The 24,154-nt window shown below is 38.2% G+C and overlaps 1 protein-coding gene across 1 annotated transcript in view; it reads left to right on the plus strand.

The window, feature by feature from the left end:
• Nucleotides 1–24,154, plus strand: part of sema3bl (sema domain, immunoglobulin domain (Ig), short basic domain, secreted, (semaphorin) 3bl) — a 78,001-nt gene that overhangs the window by 25,879 nt on the left and 27,968 nt on the right. Inside the window, exons 2-4 of the mRNA XM_033969801.2 lie at nt 511–671; nt 10,011–10,073; nt 23,225–23,344. Of these exons, the coding sequence (XP_033825692.1) occupies nt 511–671; nt 10,011–10,073; nt 23,225–23,344 (344 nt within the window). The remainder of the gene's footprint in view (nt 1–510; nt 672–10,010; nt 10,074–23,224; nt 23,345–24,154) is intronic.

Raw genomic sequence — 24,154 nt, forward strand, 5'->3', positions numbered from 1 at the left:
TCTCATTCAATGTTTTTTGCTACTTTCTACATTTTAGATACGTACTTAAGACTTCGAATATATAAAGCAAGATATTTGGAATTATGTAGCAAATTAAAAAAGTTAAATAAAACTGCTAAATATTTTTCAACAAAGCAAAGCGTGCTTATTCTGAGGATTTGAATATAAAAAATTGATTTAGTAGAGTTATTTACATGTGTTTCTTTGCTGCATAATTCCATATATCTCACTTATATATTTGATGTCTTCTGTATGTATATGTAGAAAGCAATAAAAAAAAATCTCATCTGCTCCTTCTGAAAGTTGACGCTCGATTCCAGCTGTCAGTCACTCAGAGCGTTACTGAAGAGTGGGTAGGATGAGATCACGCTTAGTTTTGTATCACTATATCGACCAGCCCTACTCCAAATCTTGTTAAAATGTTACTATGGTCGCGCTCTGATACCTGTTTATCCCCCGTTGCATCGCTGTTCGCCCATCCTCACCCCCTCCCCTCTGATGTGTCCACAGATATGGTGTCTTCTAACCGCTCTTTGGTCTTCAACGGACATCAGGGACAGCTCTCTGTGTCCTCTGTGTTTTTGGATGAGTACAGAGACAGGCTGTTCATCGGAGGGAAGGACGTGCTCTACTCACTGCTGCTCAGACCCACAGGACAGGAGTCAAAAGAGGTCAGCCACTTACATTTATATTTTTGAATTGGGAGGGTGGGTCTGATCTACGTTATAATGTTGTTTCCTCATCGCAAACAGACCCAGAGTTGTGTTTTGTTTCATTCACATATATTCAACACATAAACCCTGCATATTTAGGCTGAGTTCTTCTCTCAAACAGAAATCACTCTGTCCCACCTTGTGATGTCATCATGTGGTAATACAGGAAGTGCTCCACTGTGTTTTTAAACTCCATACACCTTCACTAGAATCATTTCAGCTCTGGAATTGCCAATCTTTACTGAACAAAAGGTAAAAGGTTGCTGTTAACTTGAAAACTACTACTACATGACATCACAAGGTGGAACAGAGGATTTTGAGCTATAAAGGTGTAGACAGACAATAAACGATTACTCAAACATGTGTGAATGAAACAAAATACAACTCCAACATGGCTTAAAGCTCACAAGAGTCAATTTAAACATAGTAAGAGCTGTTTCTAAGAGACCATGGCACCACAGTGTATTATTAGAATAAAATAATGAGTAGTAATTAATCCGACTTTAACTTCACGTTGCTAGGGCTTGGCGAAGGCTTTTTTATTTAGCTAATTCTGTCATATATTAATAATTTGAACAGTTTGCCTTCCAAATTGCAACCCTAAGAATAGAAAAGCACTGAAATTCTTCCATTTCACGTGTTGTAATATGATTTAAATAGACATGTGTTTATGACTGTTTAGTTTAACTTTTGCACCTGACTAGCGCTTGAAAGCTCCCACTTGTATAAATGCAGCATGAATCAGGCCTGTCCCCCGTGTTACCTGTGCTCCAAAGATGAATCTGTCACAACCTGTCAGACAAAGTGCGGTTATGTAGGACTCTGCTCTTTTGACCCATGCACTCATATGATAAATGACTGTGTGCTTCCAAACTCACACTCAACCAAATATGATTAACTTTTGATACATTTGAGATTATTTCAGCTGGTTCTTGATAATGAAAGAATCCAGCTGCTGCTGTAAAGTTTGTAGTGAAAATTTTCAGTTTCAAGCATAAAGACAATATTTATCACTCTTTATTTGCAGTTGGCTCCACTGTGTGATTTGTGAGAGGAGTGATAAAATATTGTGCAGGGAGTCCTTCTGAAATAAAGAGCTGTTAAGTGGAGACACAAGTGAGTGTTACTATGTGGGAATTATTTACAATATTCATCTGTGTGTAGGTTTTGTTTTTGAGGGAATCCAGTCATTTAAAGGCGCCGCACTTGATTTTTACTGTCTTAAAAACGTGAAAAACAAAACTAGTTCATTTTAAACTAGTTTGCAATGGTCCAAATGTATAGCTCACTTATGTGCCATGATGAGTTTTTAAGTGCTTTTCACAACTTTCAGAGGCCAGAGCTTGGAATGGCTGACAAACTTCCTGTTTCCCGGAAAATAATAATAGCTTAATAATAATAATACTTACATGAAAAAAATCCAGACCGCACTTACAGGCACTTACATAAGTTTACATTGTGGGAGACGACAGCAGCTCTGTGTTTGTCCACTGGCCCAAAGGCTGATGGTGCAATTCCAGCTCCCACAGATGAATACTATCATTGTGTCCTTGGGCAAGACACTTAACCTACCTCACCCCTTATATCTGCATATATTGGTGTATGACTGCGGGTGTAAATGGGTGAGTGGTTCCTTGATGTAAAGTGCTCTGACTGCCTAAAGGTGGAAAAGCTCTACTCTCTGCTTTCCATGGACCACCTTGGATACTGACATCTTCTGACCCCACATTTTTTGGAGATTTTATACAATAGTTGTCCAGCCATCACAATTTGACTCTTATAAAACTTAAAACATTTACAAATCAGTAGCAGAGTTGTCACAAAAGCCGCTGTGGGTGGCTTATTCCAGTCCTCATGGTTCATTGCAATAGTGAGGATTAACTTATCTAACTATGAAAGGCATTAGTTCTGCATTCTTAGACACATTATGAAAAGATTAGGCCCTGCTATAGACACCTCAGTTCTGAGAGTTAAGTGTCAACATGTTCGTTTTAAGTCAGAAAACTCACAATATATTTTTTTCATACACCTTTGTCACAACAATAGACTATATATATAAATGGACATAGCTAACCTGCTAGCCACCGCTTTATGTGATCCTGGGATTTTTATTTCACTGCTGTGCCCGTAACTCAAAATATGAACATTAATAACAGACAAATCAGCTGCCTCTCACTCACCTAGTTCACTTCTTTATACAGTCTATGGTTACAACTTAACCAAATCAATTACCAGTTCCTTACTTTCCCTACACCTCTTTGCATTTCCCTGCACTACTTCCATTGCAACTACAGCTGAAACTTCTAATAAGCTAATATTTCTTTGAATAAGTTAGTTCCGTACTTTTCAACATATAATTTGACCACCAATTCAACAAAGTGTCAGGTTTCTCTACTCAAAACCTTAACTTCAGCTAGATGTAGTTGTGCGTGTTCTTGCAGCCTGCTCCGTCTGCTGCCAGAAACAAAGCGCTCTATCACAATTAGCCCGTAAAAAGTTAAACAAACAGCCATTTAATTCACGTAAATGTTTATCTTGATGGAATAATTACTCCACTTTTGTTGCTCCCAAATCCAAACAAAGCGTACTATTTGATATATCCCTTTAATAGCTGTGTAGACTTGTTTTAAGCCGGGGTGGAAATGAGCTTGAACCAAATCTTACAATGCTCTGGGTGTTCTCGGAGATTTGAGCAAAAACATTCGGCCTCTGCAGGTTAATTCTGTAATCCCTTTTTCTCAATTAAAATAATGCGGTGCACAAAATTCTCAGAACACACTGAAATTTAAAAGCCTTTTGTCCACAGGCTGTAATCTCTTTTTAGTTAGCTTTAGGATTAATAACGTTATTCTCCCACTGAAACATTAAGCAGGACAATTCAAGGCTTGCTGAGCTTTTGTCGATGAAGTTTGATTAAAAGTTTGGTCCCAGGTGGATTTAGATCAAAAGAACAATTGGTTACAAAAAAATAAAAGATTTAAGCCAAGATATTCCAGGTACAATGGCTTAAAAACACTTGCCATGCACTTAAATGTCCAGTTAAAATGCTTAGTATGTTACTACATGTACAAGTAACTAACCTGGAATCAACAAACCTGCGTCCAGTTTGCTTTTGTTATGTTAAAGGTGCACTATGTAACTTTTCTGGTGGATGGTCTAGCAATTCGCTTACTGCTTATCACCATGGCGATGTTATTGCTTTACCTGGAGTGGTTGACAGTATGACATTAAACTTATCTATCTGGCATTTTTTCAATTTGAACAGTTTTTATTGCTTCAAAAGTATCCTACTGTGAGTGCCTCTCCACAGATCTGACCTGTTACTTAGCATGATAGTGTTACCTGCTTATACCTTTAAAGGGTATAAGCAGATACAGTATGTGGTTGTTTCCATGGAGACAAGCAGGTAGATGACCCTCCAGGTAGCAGACCCTCCACTGGAAAATTTACATAGTGCTACTTTCAGGAAGAACACAATTACATCCAACAACAGGTTATTTTTATTTGTCATTTTCTCATGCACTTTTTTTGTATTATTTGTTACAAGAGCCCAATGAGACTCTCCTGTTTAAAATATTAATTATGTCAAATATCTATTTACTGTTTATCTGACCTAAGTTTTACATAACATTGACAAAAAGTTCCACAACAAGATTTTTTTTATTTTTTTCCTGGGAGTATGAGGCAAGGATTTCATTAAACAAAGATCCTAGTCAGTGTTTAAAGCTAAAAAAAACCCATATATTCTCTCTCTGAATACTGGACCCTGAACAAAGAGGTATTTGATTATTAGTGATTTTGAATAATCCGATTAATCATTCATTGTGTCTTTGAAGGTGAAGTCTCCAGTTTACGTCCTAAATTTAGTCTGAACAGAGTCTAAAATGACAAACAGGTCCACATTTCCAGGTCACGTCGGGTTTTCCTGTGCTTTGAAGTGTCAGACTGCATTTCCACAGTAGGACTCCCGCTCTGTGCTGAGAACATGGCTCAAAAAGTCCTCTGGTTTGAAGTAGATTGATTTTACACTATATTCAAATGAGTTCACCTTTTGCATATGTTCTATTTCAAGCCAACTTATAACCTGGTTCCAATTCAATTCACTCACGCATGAAATAAGTTATTGCTACGTGCTAACAATCAAAGTTAGAAAACAAATAGATTTTAAGTCCGATTTTGGCAAAAGAAACCAAAACCCTCCCTATGTTCTTTGCGATAATTCATTTCTTATTTTAAACACTCTCTACATCTGCCTCACAGGTGTGCAGGGTCAAAACCACTGGAGACATGTTTGTTATAAAGATAAATTGTAAAGATCTATACATTGTGGCCATAGAATCCATACATAAAAATGACTGGGGCCTATATATCTTGGAGTATAAGTGGTAACTGGAGCAACATGATAAATGCAGGTAATGGGTTGTTCCTCTTTTTTGGTGCAACATGTTCCCGGGATATGTGCTTGTATAGAGCTGGAAAAAATAAAAATAAATTTAAAAAAATGTAAATGATTTCGTCATTGTGGCTAGATCTTTTAAAACTTCACTGAATCCCACAATTTTACATCAAATTAATACAAAAAACATATAACAATATAATATTACCACATTACCAGAAAGCCCTTGAACAAAAATCTATTGAAAAACTGTTAAAGATGCATTATGTAACTTTCTGCCACCCACGTGTCTCAAAGAGTTATTAATGTTTTGCCTGGAATATCCCGCAGTATAGCATTAAAGTCATCTAACTTGTATTTACGTGCTTGTATTGCTAAAAAGCTAAATGAAAAAAAACATGTATTCTTTTGGTAACTTGGCCTGGTGATATCACTTGTTTACATGACAAGTTTAATGCCGTACTGTGGAAGATTTCAGATAAAGCAGTTAACACCTCCATGAATATAAGTGGGTGGCAGATCCTCCACCAGAAAAGTTACACCGCGCACCATTAAGTCTGTTCCACTTCTGTTATTATATAAAAGTATTGCACATTACAGAAGACCCGTCCAGTTGTTTCCTAACTAGTTTCACTTTAGGACTAGTATCAAAACCTTATGCCTCAAATTATCCGTACGCCATTGGAGCTTAAAAGTACCACTTATCCATAATTCAAACCACAATGTTCCCATTCACTTTGAATTTATCTACTGAGTTTAGCAAACTTCATTATAATATCTGGAAACTTCAATACCCATGTTGATAAGACGAGTGATCACTTTGTTAAACTATTTACTGACATGCTCCTTAACTGTGAGCTAACCCAACATGCTAATGGGCCAACACACCCGTGACCTAGTTATATCAGAAGGCCTGGATATAACCCTAATCCAGTCCCTAGATGTTGGACTGTTAGACTACTTTTGTATATTTTGCCATATCTGTTACCCCCAAAAGGACATAAACCCTCAAACAAATTGCACTGAAACGTTTATCAGTGAGTACACTGCCTCGTACTGCAGTCCAGCATAGCATCCCTCTCTCTTGGGACCAGTTGAATGAATTCTTTTAACTCCTCAGTGACAGAAGTTTGGAATAATATTACCCTTTTAGAACTAAAGTTATCCTTGTCAAAACAAAAGCATCATGGAGAAATGTAGAGTAAGCCAAAGTACCGAAAAGACTGTTGTAGAGCTGAGCATAAATGGCAGAAAACAAAATTACAATCTAATCATCTGGTTTATAAAAGTCAACTTTTCAAATTCAGTAGAGAAATACAACTATCCAGACAAGGATAATTTAATTTGTAAAGCACAGTTTGTACACAAAGTAATTCAAAGTGCTTTACAAAAAAAGAAAGACATTAAAATCACAATAAAACAAATCAAAACATAAATAATCGTAAATAATCATCATAAACTAACATTAAAAGAGAAGAGTGCAGAAAAAAAACCTGCAGCAGAACTGTTTTGAGCCTGGATTTAAACATTGTCAAAGTAGAGTCCTGTCTCACATCTTCAGGAAAACTGCTCCAATTTCAGCTGCATAAAACTAAATGTTTATTCCTGACTCTGGGCACCAGCAGGAGGCCGGTCCCTGAAGTCCTCAGAGTGCGAGACGGTTCATATGGCACTAACATGTCAGAGATGTACTTTGAAAACAATACTTTTCACAAATAATCCCAACTAATTTAAATAATTATAAGGTTCTTTTCAGAGTAATTGATAGACTTGTAAATCTTCTCACAGCATTACCAATGAAATTTCACTCTAACCAAACTTGTAATGGATTTGCCATATTCTTCTCTTTGAAAATAACTACTATTTGTAACTCATTTACTAACCAGCTCTCTGATAGTCCAGCCCATAGACAACATCCTCCCACCTGCACCTTCACCAGCTTCTCCACTATTCAGTATCTCCAATTACAGGAGGTGGTGCAGCAGCTCAGTACAGCTCTGATAGATCTGATCCCCACAAAGGTTTTTAAAAGTGCTTTTAGCTGCCTGGCTGATGACGCTCTAACCATTGTCAACACCTCTCTAAAAGCTGGCACATTCCCCACCTGTCGCAAATGTGTTATAATTATTCCTCTCATGAAGAAAACCAATCTAGACCAATTTATTTTAAGTAACTACAGATCAGTCTCTAATTTGCTATGCCTTGGAAAAAGTATTAGAAAAAGATAATCTATTTGCAAGTCCAAGACGACCTACTGCATAATAATCTCCTTGATAAATTGCGGTCAGGTGTTAGAAAAAAATCATAGCATTAAAAAAGCCTGTATTAGTGCCCTTAGACCTTAGCACTGCTTTTGATACCATAGACCACAACATTCTGCTCTACCGTCTGCAATCAGATCAAGTTGACATGCTCTATGGACTTTTCCAAGGTTACATTCTAGCTCCCTTTCATTTCTTTTATATGCGCCTTCATAATCAAACATCACAATGTCATTCATACACTGATGCCACACAACTGTACATATCAGTCTCTTTTGATGATTTTAACCCGATAAATGATCTCACAAATGCATCATCAGTATAAACTCCTGGATGAACAAAACCTTTCTGTAATTAATCCAAGACAAAACTTTGCTACTTGGTCCCAAACATCTCAGAGAAAGCACTCGCTCACTCTTGAACCACTCTTCCCGTTAAACCCTGTGAACTGGTGTTTTGCTGAATTCAGACCTAAAATTTTCCAAACATATGAATAATCTTTCCAAAATGTCTTTTTATCACCCCAGAAACATTGCACAGATCCAACCCATCCAACCCCGCAAAAAATGGTTCATGCATTCTTCAATTCTCTATTTGCTCTTCTACTTAAACACTCCAGCTTATTCAAAATGCTGCAGCCAGAGTCCTCACAAAAACCACATCATTCAACACATCACCCCCATTCTTTCATCGCTTCACTGGCTTGCTATTAAACAAAGAGTAGATTTCGAAATCCTCCTTACTGTTTTCAAATCTTTTAACTGCCATGCTCCCACCTACATCTCCGCCATGCGCCCAGAACACAGCCCCGTGAGAGAATTAAGATCCTCCAACCTCAGACTGCTTGCTTTACCAACAATCCACTCTAAAGCTGCGTATGGTGCCTGTTACTGTGGAATTCACTTCCTATTGAAATCCGTTCTGTTACCACGTTATCAGGTTTCAAAACTAAGCTAAAAAAAAATGTACCTTTTTGCACAAACACTCTGCTTTACTGTTGTTTTTTATCCGGTGTCATGAAATGTGCTTTGTAAATACATTTGTTGATGTTGTTGTTAGGATTAAGGTTGTATTGTATCTCTATTTCCTCTAGCTGTACTGTCTAAAAATCTGAATTCAAGTCATCAGCTTTAGTTTGGTCCTGCTTTCTATTCACGCCTTTAGCCAAAACAAGACTGGCTTCTTCCTGGTCCAACAAAGGCCTATTGTCCCACAGAGGACTCCTGTTAGCTGTGATTTATCCACTTCACTGAGAGCTCAGGGCATTTCCTCGGTACAGTCATCCAAACCATTGCATTATTCATGTGTGGTGAAGAAATATTGTCCCACGTCCAAATTTCGTGCCCATTTGAGATCTGCACTCAACTGATAAAGAGTTAGAGCACAGACATTAGATGAGCAAATGGAGATTAGTTTTAAAATCATACAGCACGGATACCCACTCTGGGGTCCGGTGTAGGATTTGGTTAAAGCTCTTTAGACTCGAGCGCTCGGCAGTACAATGGAGATGGAAGGAATCCTAAAGGTTTTGAGCAAATGTAATGTGTAAAATGTAAGACATCAATAATAATTTACATAAGGGCATTAAGAGAAAGTTGGAGTTGTACAGTTGATTCTGTGCGTGATTGGTAATGGCTATTTCTTTGGAGTGATGTTGATGAATTTAAACTGGCCATCAAAGCAGCTGGCCTCCTTAAAGCAAAAGAGCATTATTCACTTTGAGGAAATCAGTCATTGGTGTTGCCTGATGAACAATTGTAAAAAACATTGAGCAGCTAAGAGAGCAAATGCCAAGCCAAAGTAGTATGCCTCGGTGAACAAGCCAAGAAAATGCATTTTTATTCAACTAGATTTTGTTCCGTGTCCATGGTAAACGCATGAACTTGCTTTTGACAAACTGAGCAACAGAACATTTAATCATTTTAGGTCTCTTGAATGTATTTTGCAGTTCTACAACAACGCCCAGACCATAACTTATGTTGCCTCTTAGGGCTGCACGATTCTGGGAAGAAAATAGGATTCAGTTTGAAATGATATTTCTCAATCAGGTTTCAGTTCACATTGCAACTTTGAACATGTATGGACGATTCAAATTTGAGAAAAGACAGAAATGCGAACTGACTTTTAAACTAATACACTTCTTAACGGGAATGTTTTGTTGTTTGCAGACGACATTGTATTGCCTAAATCTTTGCACATTTTCCTATTTGAAACTATGATTTCGATTTGATTGCGATACACTGCAATGTACAAATGCATTAGGTGAGGCATGTGGCGAAAATACCAAACTTCAACAATACTGTCTTCTTTCAACTTGACTGGCTACTTCCACAAGTTTCTTTATGAACCTCAGATGATAAATGAACCAGTCTTGTCTCAATCAAGTCAAACTTTCACTCCCCAGATTTCAGCTCCTGGTTTCAACACTTTTCATATATCCGCATTACAAATCCGGCTCCGCTCCAGCCCTATAATCACCGTGATGCAGAGTTCACATCCACATGATTGAAATTTAACAACACTGCAATGAAGATGAAGTTTGGCGTCGCCCACTCGCTCATTACATTGGGAAATATGCCAGTGTTGTGTTATAATATGGTGAAGTTATGAGCACATTTGTAATCACTGCTTTGTCTTTAGATCCACTGGCCCCCGTTGCCTGGAAACAGAGAGCACTGCGTTTCAATAGGAAAAGACCCACAGGTAAGTGAGCTGTTAAACTAATTCACACTTTAACTAAATATAAAATTGGAATGAAAAGAATAAAGAACTAAAAAAGTCTTACAGCAAGGCATTTGATTTTGAAACCCAATTTCTAACAAAGGAAGCATGCGAATAAATGCTCATAATAGTTTGCACAGTGACACATTTATCACTGTTTTTATTGTTCTCTTGTGGTTGAACTTTGACCTGACCCTACCTGCCTTTAAAAATAAGCCTTCGACACTTTTGTTACATGGTATTAAGCAAATTAGCATTCTAATTATTCAACTTTCAGAGACCAAAGTACAGTTTTGCCATCACTGTAATGCTAAAAATAACTACAATGCAGCGCACCAGCCTTACTTCCTGGTTCACGGGCCATGAAAAATGCTTCATAATTAGATGCAGACAACACACCGTGGTCTTACTTTGACCCTGAGAGCTGCTTTTACAATATATATGTACTGGGGCGTGAAAAATGAGTACCGTCCCTTTAAATTCTTTACCTAATATCAACCAGTTAATAAGGTCTGGTTTATGGTTAGCTGGCACAAAATTCGAAACCTGTTTTGAACCTTTTTATTTGCACCTCTTTGTATTTGAAGTCTAAACCCGCACTACTTCCAGATGCTTGTTGCTTGAAGTTCACACAAAAATGTTTGTTCTTTGAGAGTGAACAACATCTGCATGTGGCCCCATTCACCCACAGCGCACAGCGTACACTAAACACTGTAAAGCTGTCACCACTTTAGTCGAGTCGGATTTTGTCACAACCCATTTGAATGAACTTTGATCAGACTGTGCTGTCCATATCAAAACCTCCTATAAGTCCTCTGGGGATTAGGAAGAAGTTGCCATGGTTGCCGCCATGATTGATTTTGCATAGGTCTCGACAGCAAATATGTCGAGACAGTTATATATTGACTACAAGCTACCCACAGTTTGCACTGGTGACTTGTTGGTGCACATGAACAACATTTTAACAGTTTCTCTATAGTTCTCCATTGCAATTAATGGGAATCTCACTTAAACAGAAGCAGGTTTGTAGCAGTTAGAAATAAAAGTGGGCGAGGCGGAGGAAGGTTGATAATGGCCACCCAATCTACCTGAAAGAAAGCAAAACAGCTCTCCAGATAAGGTCACGTTAGCAGAATTAGTTGGACCTGTGCCACGTAACGCAGTGTTTTGTTGGTTTTCCAGTAATAACGCTTTAATCGTTAATCCGGGTTTAACTGTTGATACCAGATTTTGCCTGAAACTTGCTTCACTTTTTTCAAATCCAAATGAACCAAAACAGTCCTTCCCCCAAGTGATACAACGCAAGCCAGTGCAAGACCAGTTTTATGTTTTAAATAATCCGTTACACCATACTAATATCTGTTCTCAAGAGTAAACCATTGATTTTCACTTCTTCACTGCTCTGCTTTTTTGTGATCCCAAATGAACCCAGAACATAGATTTCCCCAGATGAAGTGACATGGATAGATTGCATCATGCCTCCACAGCCAACACAGTCCCAGTGAGCAACACCCTTTCTGACAGTTTTTTAAAAACTCTAAAACTACCCACTTACCATGTCTGTGAGATTCTTAAACTGGGTTGAAACATGAGCTGTGGGGCAGTTTTGTGTCCCAGAAGATGACTACTTTAATGAGAATCACTGTTTGTGCCTCGAGTTGGTATTTTGTGAATTGATGTTTAAGTGAATTTTCTTTTTTTTCTCCCTTAAGCAAAGTCACACATTTTAGCTCAAGCCTTGCAAAAATACCCTGCAAAATGAAAATGTAATCTGTCAGAATTTGAAGTATAGATTAAGTATATTTTGTCAGCACTTGCATTACTGCGGCACATCCTTAGATTTTTTTTTCCATCATGCAGAGTTGTTTTGCTTTTAAAGTTATTGATTGTAGTAAGAAGTAGAGGAGGCAGCAAAAGGATTATTAATTAAGGATAAAATAACAGAGTGGGAGTTTCTAAAACATGAGACATGGGAAGAAAGACGAAAGGGAGGACTGGATATCTCATTATAACAGAGTTTGGACCACAGGAAATGAACACAACTTAAGGATAAAGCTGTGGATGTACCTGTTTATGTCAGCGTGTTGTGATTACATCTGTGTTTGTTTTCAAAGGGTAAGAGGAAATTAGGTCTAAGGTTAAAGGGTTTTCCAAACTCTGCTGTTTTAAACGGCAATATTTGTTAGGCTTTGAATATATCTGTATATACGAGTTTGGATATTGCAAAAACAGATCGGTTTGTAAAAAATCTAACAAAAAGGTATTTCTTTTCATTATTCTTTTCATTATTTCTACATGTACACACCAGTGAATTCAGTGTAGTTGTAGTAGTATGGAACCTACCAGGACGACTGAAGGATTACACATGATAACATAAAAGAAAACACTACAATTTAATGTTGAAAATTCTAAAGACTGTCTAAAGAAAGAGTGTTTTTTATTATCATCACTGTATCAGAATTGGTATTATGTAGCGAGTCTATTCCTTAGTATGAAATTCAAGTTTGAAATGTTAGTATCGTGACAGCACTACAGGACCATGTCAACAAGCAGCCAAATCTACAGAAAATACAATTGCTAGTGTAGCATCACGCTGCTACAGAATCAGTTACCGGAGAGTTTGGAAAGGGACTCAGAGACCTATAAATGTCAAACGAGGACTCGACAGAGGAAGACAGGAGAAGGCCTGCACTTTGAAGTTGTAGTAGTTAAATCTGCTCCCAATCGATCTCTCAGTGGCTCTGCACATAAAGCAACTCTAATGCCTCCAACTCACAATCTAAAGGGAGTAGACATGTTCTGCTGACTCTGCTGGAGTGAGAAACATACTGTCAGACTTTTCCCAAGAATCCCAACTGCTACAAGCTAACTGATACCACTAGAACACAAGTGACTTCTTTAGCTCGAATTTAGTATTCCCTTTTAATAGAATGGCATAGTTTTTACATTCACTAAGGATGAGAAAAACACAATTCCCATGAGACTGAGATAAGATTTTGACACATTTGTGGTTCAGTTCACAATTTTGGCCTCACACTTTTTTGGAACTACGGCTTCTCAAGAAGGATGATTCATCCATGTTTAACCCTTTTTTGTTAGAGCCAAATGTAGACGTGTGGGGAAAAAATCCAACAAGATCATTCACAATCTTGTAGCAATTTTATCTTGCGAGATTTTATGGCACAAGATTTTGTCCCATCCCTAACATTCAACCCAGCCCAGCCCGCAATGCACTTTGGTGAAAAATGTGTGCAGTGTGCAAGGCAAAAGCTGATGGAAAGAAGCAATTTTGTTCAAATTATTGTGTTTTTTTAATCTTTCTCCTTACAGCTGTCCTCATCTGGAGGCAGTTTTGCGCTGTGTTTGAAGTGGCAGGTGTGATATTGGTGTCCTGTATCACTTTTATTAGCTGTTTCCTCTCCTTAGCACCCAAAGGACTCCCTGTGTGAGAATGTGGGTGTGATATGCTGTATGCACCATAGAGCAGAGGCCACACGATCACTCTAAAACTGCACTGATCTTTGGCAGTGGCCCAGGTCCCACAGGTCATATGTCCACTATGTTTCACTGTAATGCTTCTTCCTGATTGGCTGGACGAAGGGCGAGGCTATATTTTGGGAATAAAATCCAGATACCAAAGAGCTAAGTTTAAGTGTGAAGTCAAAACATAAATTCAATAGGACAATACGGAACAGATATGGCTATGCTTAGTACTGCTGTATCATTGTGTCCTTATATTGGCCCAGATGGTAAAGCAGGATGTCAGTGTTATCCCAATTCTGACCAATTATCTTTTGTAGACAAGACGTCTAACCAAATTTCCTCTAGGAGTTCCGTCAGATTAATAGACGGATTAACCAGTCAGAGAAACACATGGGCTGTTAGTGTTAAAACATGTCCGCTTATGAGTAAAACGAAAAAACGCAAACATTTACAGGCTAAAGTCTATCATTCTCAAGTAAAATAAGTTCTTTGTTACAAGGATATTCAAGAGTGCATTTGACGGGTCTGCGCTACAAATACATAAGTGGTTATGATTGGATTGTCCATAAACGCTTGTCAAATTTGCTGTGCATTTGGTTCCAAGCCCTGGATTCAAACAGAAATGGATCACTTAGCCCCAGAGCAGTTGTAACAAAAGTGGCTTAGTGCATAAATCCATACCAGTTTTATACAGCCCTACACAGGCGAACACACTTGATCTAAATGACATGTTAAAGTGGTTTACCTTAGCCGTACAAAGGTATATCATAACACTACTACTATTTACCTCAAAGGGGCCTATATAATTCTAATATATTTCATTATATTGGAAGTTCAAATGCTTATATCCTTTTTGTGTGAGCAGTCATAAATGTTGCAGATAAATCGGTCTGTGTCAAACTCTTCCCTGTTCTGCATTCCTTCACATTTGTGATCTCCATGTTGTTTGGCTTCAGTGAGATGGATGACTCCTGCATGTATCTACAAAGCACACCTCACACTCTGCACTGCGGCACGCTCTCTCTCCTGTGTTTGTGCTTAGTCTCTCTTAAACATAACATTAGGGTCAAAGGGCAAAGGTTGTGACACTGGTTGAATGGACTTTTGTGTGAAATGTGTTTGAAACAGTTGTGCGTAGATTGTATGTTATTTATTTGGATACTATTTGGAGACAATTTGATGTATTGATTGCCTGATAAAATTATGTGTTAAGTGTTTGCTAGATGTTTTTAGGGGTGCATGGAAACTGATCATTCTCGCGAATTTACTTTTTCACCATTGCACCTCACACGTGGGGCTGAGTCTTTCCACACTCCTAGTCAAATTCATACAATGTGGGTTAGCATGTAATAATATACATATATGACCCTACATATACTATTGACATCTCTCTGCTTATGTAAACTATAGGACCACAGTAGACCATTCATCTCAACGTCTCCCTTTCACCACCCTGTGACCCAGCCATCATTAACTACATCTCCCATAAATAAATATTCTTGTGGTATCTTCTGCAGTGTTTCACCACTATCTTTGCTCATTGTAATTCTGCACACAGCCCTCAGAAGGGTGTGTGTGTGTGTCAGGAGGGAGCAGCTCGCCAGCCCACATTTCATAGACACTTGTGTTTTGAGGAATTTTGAGACATTTTTAGTATGCACATCATACTTGTGCAAGGCTTTTACAATGCATGAGTCTTGTCCAGTGGTGCATTGTGCTCGAACTAATCTTTGAATTTACAAGTCAGTAAGTTGTCTTTAAAGGGGACATATTATGCAAATTTGCATTTGTATTTAAAATGAATGTTTGAGAAGCTTTTATTCTTCTGCAATCAAGACACGATTGCTCAAACAACCCATATTTTCCTATCCCTGGAACACGCCCACTGCTCTGTATATAGCCTGCTTAGTGCTACAGTAGCCGTGTCCCAATTCAACAGCTGCATCCTTTGGCGGCTACACTTGAAGGCCACTTGTGTCACGATCGGTGCGACAAGGCTGTCTCATTTCACGCAGCTCATAAATATGACCGACAAATATGGCCCGTGAATGAAGGGCACATCCGAGCATCAACTGAAGTCAATGATGCCATTGAAGTCAATGGGCTGTGCTCAATGGCGCATGTCACAAATTTAGCCTTTAGAAAGGTACATCCGATCCTGCCCATGGACCATGCACAGTTGAGCTACCCCCATGAGACTTTGTGTGATGAGAGCAAGCAGAGCGGCCGCGAAGGAGGCAAGGGAATAATAAATAAATTACAAATTATAATTAGTCCAGTTATCATCCACGTATCAATACCAATGTGTCAGTGGAGTGCCTGCAAATGAGGCCAATGCCAATCAAAATTCAAGCTCTGGAACCTTTAATGCACATATTAATGCTGTGAATCAACTTCACACAGAAAGAGGCCAAGGAGAACAAATTGGCCTTTTTAGATTGTTCAGTAACTGTAGGAGAGAACTGGCAAATACGATGGCAGTGAAAATGCTGACTCAGCCTTTCAGAATTTTCAATCAAAGATGGCTGACTTCTGGTTTGTCAGGAAGTGTGGCCATAATAATGTTTTTAGTTTGGTGTCACATGGTGAATGTGTTTACCGAAATTCGTTGCTCTATGACAAAGTTGACAAATATAGCATTCTCAAAACAATAAAAGGTGCTCTAAATATGCTATGTGTTAGCAATTAATATACCACAGAAGTCTAATACCCCATCTTTAAATGCATTGTACATCCAAATGTACTAACGTAGTAGTTCCTTGACCCTTTTGGCTCTCAGTCAAATCGGAAAACGTAAAATAAACAACCAAGTTTCAAATGAAGTGATATAAAACCTACCCAATTACTTTATATCTAGAATACTTCAGTTTGTGGTGTTTGAATATTTATTATGCCTCAAAATTAGCATTAACATTAGTATTGAAACATAAACATCTCTCATTCTAAACACAGACGTGTCCAGTGAAGTATTCATTTTATTTGTGAAGTATTTAACATCCATCAACAGTTCCCTGTCCACTGCCTTATCTTTAAATATGTATTTATTTTAGTGTGAATTGGCAAAAAACGTATAGCTATTTCAATACAAACGAAAAAGGCAGCGCAGCACTTTATTGTCATGATGATTTGAAATGTCCATTATATGTATATAATACAATGTATAATATGTCTTCTTTAACAGCATGGCATTTCTTTGTGAATTAATAGGCAGGCAATTGATATCTGATTTACTTAATTATGAACCATGAGTGAAGAACAATTTTCAGATTGAACACTTCTCCTCCCACTTATCTCCTCTCACTCTGTTGTTGAATCATGACAGACAAAGGTGATTCCATATGGTTTTCATCCAACTTATTGCCTCTTAAAATGTATATGCCTATGCAAAATGATTCAGTCTCTTGTACGGTGACGAAAAGTCCAGTAAAGGTGACCACATCCAAAATTCTCTCTAGTTTCCACATCTCTATTGGACTGTCCTCACTTAATCTTGATTTCCATGTCCGAAGCCAGGGATTTTCCAGTTGTGGTGTTGGGCCATATAAATGTAATATAGCATGTTTCCAGTTTAATAATGGGTTTGGGGAGCTTCTCTGCTATAGACTGGTTTTGCTGAATTATAATGAGTAAAAGATGGTGCTGTGTGGTCTTTTCAGTTCATCCTAACATCAAAATATAGCACTTATTCACTCATTCTTAACCGTGACTGGATTCACTTTGAAGGAAAAGCCATATTCTGGGATTATATTCTGAGCTATTTGAGGGGAGAGCTACATTAGCAAATATTTTGGATATATCAACTCTCATGACCAAAGATTTATTTAGACACATCATGCACCATATTATCTCCTATTGTTTCATTGGTATTTACTGTGTAACTGAACAAATACAATTTTTATCTTTCCTTAAAGGAGACATATTGTGCTTTTTCTGCTATATAGTTATGACACCCCTGGATTATTATGTCATAATTTGGACATCATGTTTAATCATAAAATTAATCTAAAATGACTTAATAAAAGAAAAAATTCACAGTTTTGTACCGAAATGGCTAAACAGGATTGCCAAATCCTATGTGTATCACCAATTAAGAAAATAACATTTCAGAACAAAGTAAATACAGATTAGTGGGTGTATACCGGTGGTGGTGAGAACGGGGATCAATTGGAGCAATGATGTCTTGAATACAGGACTGTAAAGATTATTCAAACATGCATGAAACACGCTAAATACAACATAACATGGTTTAAAGTAGAACAGCTTTGCGCTAACATGTTTTACCACTTTGCTCTTCTTCTATGACAATCTTCATATCATTGGTAGCTTGTTGCTTAGGTTACCAGGATGTGCCAAATCTTGGAGAGCAAAACTAGCTGGTGTCCAACTTTAAATGGTAATTCTTGTACACTTTTCTGACTTGACCTCTGTTCCTCTCCTCCACTCTTCAGTACATGAGCATCCTGGTATAAATATTGTGTCTGGAGATCGATCTTTGAGGATGGTCTTAAGAACATGTCCTTCTCTGAAGTCGGCGTGTGTCTGTGTTTGCTCTGAGTTAGAGCACTCTCACTGTCAGTGTTAGGGTGTCCGCTGTGAACTTTGTTTTTGTTTTTGATTTGTTCTGGATGCACTCTGCTCTTGAGGTCCAAACTGGCCTCTCCCATCTCTGTTACAGCTCTCTCTCACTTGTTCATATAAACACTGACAGAGATGGATGGACAAAATCAGTCAGGGTGCCAGAAAGAAAAACACAAAAACAGATGAGTGCCACTCAGTGCATATTTATGAAATGTTATCTGGTTGTGTTCATGAAGATATTATTTTGCTTGGCATGTTCCAGAATATGGAATTAAGTTTGTCCATGGAGACAAAGCAGGCCCAAGTTACAGGTCAGATCTGAAGAGAGGCGACCCAATCATTATAAGAACGCATGTTTTACACAATATTTATGAGCAATAAAAATCCCTGTAGCTGGCAAAATGAAAGATTTTGAGCAACACAACGACATGAGACAAGAAGGTGGCGGACCCTTCTCCAGAGGAGTTACATGATGTACCTCAAACTTTTGAATCATACCAGATTAGCCAAAAAATCATGTGACCATCAAAGAATTTTGTCTGATTTCTTTCCTCCTTTAAGACAGTTGTATAGACAATATTCCAAATGTTGTAAGTAGCAACAGTAAAAGACAAAATATGTCAAGTGGACAAAAAGTTGTAGGACTGAAGACATTTCACTGCTCATCCAAGCCTCTTTTTCAGTTCTGGTCAGATTGCTGGTGGACACTGCCATATATCCATCTGAAGGGAGGAGCTAACTAAACTGAAACTAAAACACTTATTGTTTATAGTTTCTGTTTGTAGGCTAGGTCTAATGAGCTACACTAGTCTTGTATCCATAGGGCCGGTATGAGGCGGTATGACGCAGACCCTAAGTGTTTCCATTGCATAAAGCGATCCGTACCACTCCCTTTCAGGTGTCCAAAGCAGACCGCTGGAGGTACTATCTTCCAAAGGGGTCTGGAACACTCGCATGTGACGGTGCTAGTCACTCCCTCGCACAGTCATTGGAGGACCAGCAGCATGCTACTGCTGCAGCTCCCTCCAGCCAAGTTGCATTTACATGCTTCAGGTATGGCTCCAGGTCCAGGGAGAGGTGTGTCTTACTAGACCTGTGTCACGCCCAAAAGCGGCCTGGGCCATTTGTAATCAAATGCTCCCCGGCTGGGGGTGCCCCCCAAGAGAACCGTGTCAGTGGAAATAAGGCTTAAGTGTGAACTGTGCCTCATACTTAGCATAATCATTCAGGCCCCTAATAGGTGCTCTCACAGCGATTAGCATACTGGCTAGCCCGGTTGTTTCTTTGTCAATCTGACCAGAACTGAAGAATGGATGAGCAGCGAAATGACTTCACTCATACGTTTTGTCCAGTTGACAGATATGAATTTTTCTTTTACTATGGATCATACCTGGACGACTGAAGGATTACACAAATGTAAGTGGCAACCTTAGAGAGCTTTTTAAGGCAGTAGTAGCTCAAGTATACACTATATGTGAAACAAATCTAAGATCCCATCATAATGTAAACAATGAAAATACGGACAGAATGCACTTGTGACCTACATTTATCCGATAATCTTGGCCAAACACAAACATGTGGCCAATGCATTTACAGCTGTATTTGAAAAACAATCAACTAATAACTGCCTGAAGCCGTTGACTTTAGATTACCATTATTTTCCATATCTAGCATTTATCCTTTATCCTTTGATGCTTGTCTTGAGTCTTTGGCAATGCTACTATTTCTCTGTACATGTTTTGGTGAAATGTGATATTTAAAATGCTATTCATACTTATTCAAACCCCCAAAATGCAAAGTGACTGACTCTGGCAAATACTGCAGTAGAAGCATATTTGAGGCGAGCCAACCTTCCACTGATATTGTAGATTTATTGTCCCTTGTGGAGCTGGTGAATCCTGGCTGAGCCCTCATGTCTCTCACAGCCACATCTTCTGCCTTGGACCACACAAATGTACCCAAGTATCCCAGCATACTCCCCCTGTCAACAATGTACTGCACTCTGGCCTCTAAGACCGCACAATCTTTAAAACAACTCCCCAAGTAGTTCGCTGGAAAAGTGGTGCGGTCAAAACAGATCCCAATTCACTCTTTGGCAATTTGCAAAGCTACACCAATATATCTTTATAGTGTAACATGTACCTATTCATTATTCTTTTACCCGGGAGGATTTTTCAATAAACAACAGTGTGTTCTTGAAATCCCTTTTTACACAACCATCGTTTACTTTTAGTGTATAATTACAAGCCAATTCAAGTCCTAATTGAAGGCATTCTTAATGTAATTGTGTTGATGTAGTATTGTTTGAGAGATTGTGGGATGAGGTAAACTTTGCCGTCGACTTGGTTTATTTCTCAGGGAGACAGGGCTGAGGGTCTACATGTGAGGAGAGGGATGCAGCCCACACAGAGGGGGACAGGCCATGTACTTGTACAAACAATTAGAGTGTGCAGTGGAAATATGGACATCGTCATATATTGTATACAGTAGTGTGTACAATGAGTGCTCTAGAGTATACCCTAGAGCTTTAGCTGTGTAATGTTTTCTATAATTGGCCTATAATTCATCTATAAAAATAAATTAAAGATTTAATTTTTGCCCATATAGTGTATAATTTTTTAATTTAATTTTAATTAAATTTTTGTTATTTATTTTTGTATGCCTTATCAGAGAGTAACCCAGAGTTTTACCCACAAACTTACTCAAGAAAGAATAAAAAGAATAAAAATAAAAACAAATTTGGGGAAACTACTACTCAACTGTCAAGGCGTATTATCTGACTTATATTTTTAAATTAATATAAGATTACAATATTTGGTATTTTTAGGGAAGAGACCACAGACATCTGAAAAATAAATAAATCATAATACATTTTCACAACAGTAAAAGTACTGTATGGGAGTATCGTACTAGGAAAAATTATATCTCAGGTTTCTCAAGTTTCTCAAGTGTAGCTGTGTACTGTTCATCTTCGCATGTGAAGCACAGTAGAATTGGTCGGTGTAGCCTTTATTCCTTCATTATCTTACTTTTGAGAGGTTCCACAAGCTGGAACTCTATTTCTGGCCGGTTTGAATGTTATCAGTTATGGACCCGCCCTCTACCTTCCACTTGAACAGCCACATTGTGTTATAACGATGAAATGAGTGAGCAGGCGACAGAATAAAGCTCAGGGTCTAGTCCAGGGGTCACCAACCTTTTTTAACCTGAGAGCTACTTTATGGGCACTGAGTCATACAAAGGGCTACCACTTTGAGACGCTCTTCTGAAATAACATATTTGCTCAGTTTGCCTTTAGTTATACATTATTAATAATGATAAATGATAATCATCTATGTGAACACACTGATCATGTTGCAACACACTGATCACATTAATGATTTCTCAAAAATAATTATCAACAATGAGCAAGGAGGGAAAGAGATATCAGTATACAGCACTTTAACTTTACTAATCTTAGTAATTGTTAAATTTCCAGATGACACTTACATCACTACATCTCATAGGAAAAGTGTCCCATTTTCACTATCCACTGACAAACCTTTTTAACAAACATAAATAATATACATTGCACCATGTTTCATAAAGTTATCAATTATGTAATGTTAAAGAAAAATAAGCTTACATATTTTTAAATAAATCTCGGTTGCGTTGTGTGACTTTTTCACCGGTGTCGTGGAAAAAGCCTGTTGTTTACCCAAAGCTGCGTTTAGCTCTGGGCTTGTTCTGCCCATAGTGTGCGTTCCCATGGGGAGTGCGCGTCCCCGTGGGTAGTTAGTGTGGAGTTTTGTGAGACGTAGTGAAGTGTCCCTCCACATTGTGCCGCTTTGCCGTCACCACAGTCGCTCCGCAGATCATTTTCTACCATGTTTTGGAGTAAGAAACTGCATTCAGTGCATCCTCACAGTGCTCGTGAGTGGAGCACTGGTTTTGTCATGCGCACAATACTGACCTTTGAAGTGAGTAGGTCAAAGTTCACCTTAACTTATCTATCTATACTTCACGTATAATGAACATATGTTTAGGATATTGTCATTTTTAAATCTATATAAACGAAAGGGTGATAAAAAAAAAAATAGCAACAGAATAAAATTAAATTTTAGATGCAGTGAGTTGTACTATTTTTAGAACCGGTCTGCGGGCGACTCATGTGGGGCTTGGGGGCGACATGGCGCCTGCAGGCACAGGGTTGGTGACCCCTGGTCTAGTGGCTAAGACAGTGAACTGGTTTGACCTCGGACAGTGACTTCCTCTACGGATGAAACGTGACTGGTCAACAGACAGAGACAGGAACATGTTGTTGGATCTGTTTATATTTTAGGTCTGACTTTGAAGTGTTTTGATCCAATATCAAAACAGAAACCCTGGAGTTAGTGAACAATTGTGTCTCACAGTGACAGGGCTGGATGAGAAATGAACTGAAGAAAAAGAGGCTCGTCTCAAAGGGAATTCTGCGTAGGTTAAAATGTAAAATTGTCCACTTGCACTTCTATAATTGGCCAACCAAGACTTTTTTTTTTTTTTTTATGTGATTTTGGCTAATTTCCAGACTGGAGGGATACAGTGGTGTTCTATACAGACAGTTCACATTTCAGATAATAAAGCTCATTACAAACATGTGCAAAGCATCATTTTTATTCAACTGTTCACAGAAAATCAACTTATCTGCTTTTGGAGAGAGTCGCACGGAGAGCACATGTGATTTATTAAAATAGGTCGTGCATATATTTGAAGTCACAATGCTGCATTTAAAGTGGGGCATAAGGAAATCTAATAAAAGTATTTCATGTTATGTGCTTCCTTATCTACTTCATCAGTACCGTATAGTCAACATTGTTTTGTCAAACGTACCCCTTGGCATAGGTCAAAGAGAACACTCAATATCCCAGGCTCAGATGACATCATTACAGTGGAGATTAACAGTGACATTAGTTATGCTGTTTTCATAGCCACTATCTTCTATAACGTTATCACTTCAAGACCCGCTAAGAAAAAGTGAATAATCATAGATAAAAACACAGATTTATTGTTAATTAAGAAGAAAATTAATGATGTTTTGATGTGTTTTTCAGACAGAATGTGCTAACTTCGTGCGCCTGCTGCAGCCCTATAACCGCACCCACCTGTTGGCCTGTGGGACCGGAGCCTTCCACCCCATGTGCGCCTTCATCTACGTGGGACACCGCGGAGAGGTCAGTCCTGGTCTATCATCATTACACTGTCTGTCAATATTATTAACTATTACACTGCACTTTTAAAAATCTCGGTGTGTCTCCAGAGAACATTAGTTTGCCTTTTGTTTAGTCTTTAACACAAAACAGTTTGAAGAAGAATTTTTGCACCATTAATCATTTTTATGGACTTCCTTCAAATGTTTACTAAGTGTAAAGTATATGGACTGTGCAGTCATTAAAGGAGAGTTAGTTTGGACTGTTGGCTTTAGATACAACAACCCACTCTTCACTCTTTTATTAGTGGGGAAGGCTGTTCTCCGTATTTGGGCATTTCAGCACATGTTTACATGCACAATTTACAAGTAAGCTAGTCTATAAAACACGGTACAATAATAGTGACACTGCGCACTAACTTATTGCTGTGCTAAAGTGTGTTTTATTCATTACAGAACACACTTATTGCTGTGCTAAAGTGTGTTCTGTAATGAATAAAGCAGTTTCATTGATTTAAAGGTCCTATATGACACAAAACTGACTCTTGTGAGCTTTAAACCTTGCTATAATACTGTTATCTTCTCAAAATCATACCTTCCATACCTTCATTTACACATGTTGAGTAATCATTTATTATTAGTCTGTCTACATCTCCAAAGCTGAAAATGCTCTGTTCCACCTTGTGATGTCATGAAGCTGTAATTTTGTAGTTAACAGCTATTTTTTTTTAAACTTTTAGTTCAGGGTAATTCCAGCATTGAAATCATCCAAATGATTCTAGTGAAGGTATATAGAGTTTAAAAACACAGTGGAGCACTTCCTGTATGACATCAC

The sequence above is a fragment of the Periophthalmus magnuspinnatus genome, chromosome 7 (assembly GCF_009829125.3).
Source record: "Periophthalmus magnuspinnatus isolate fPerMag1 chromosome 7, fPerMag1.2.pri, whole genome shotgun sequence".
In the NCBI taxonomy this organism is placed as follows: Eukaryota; Metazoa; Chordata; class Actinopteri; order Gobiiformes; family Gobiidae; genus Periophthalmus; species Periophthalmus magnuspinnatus.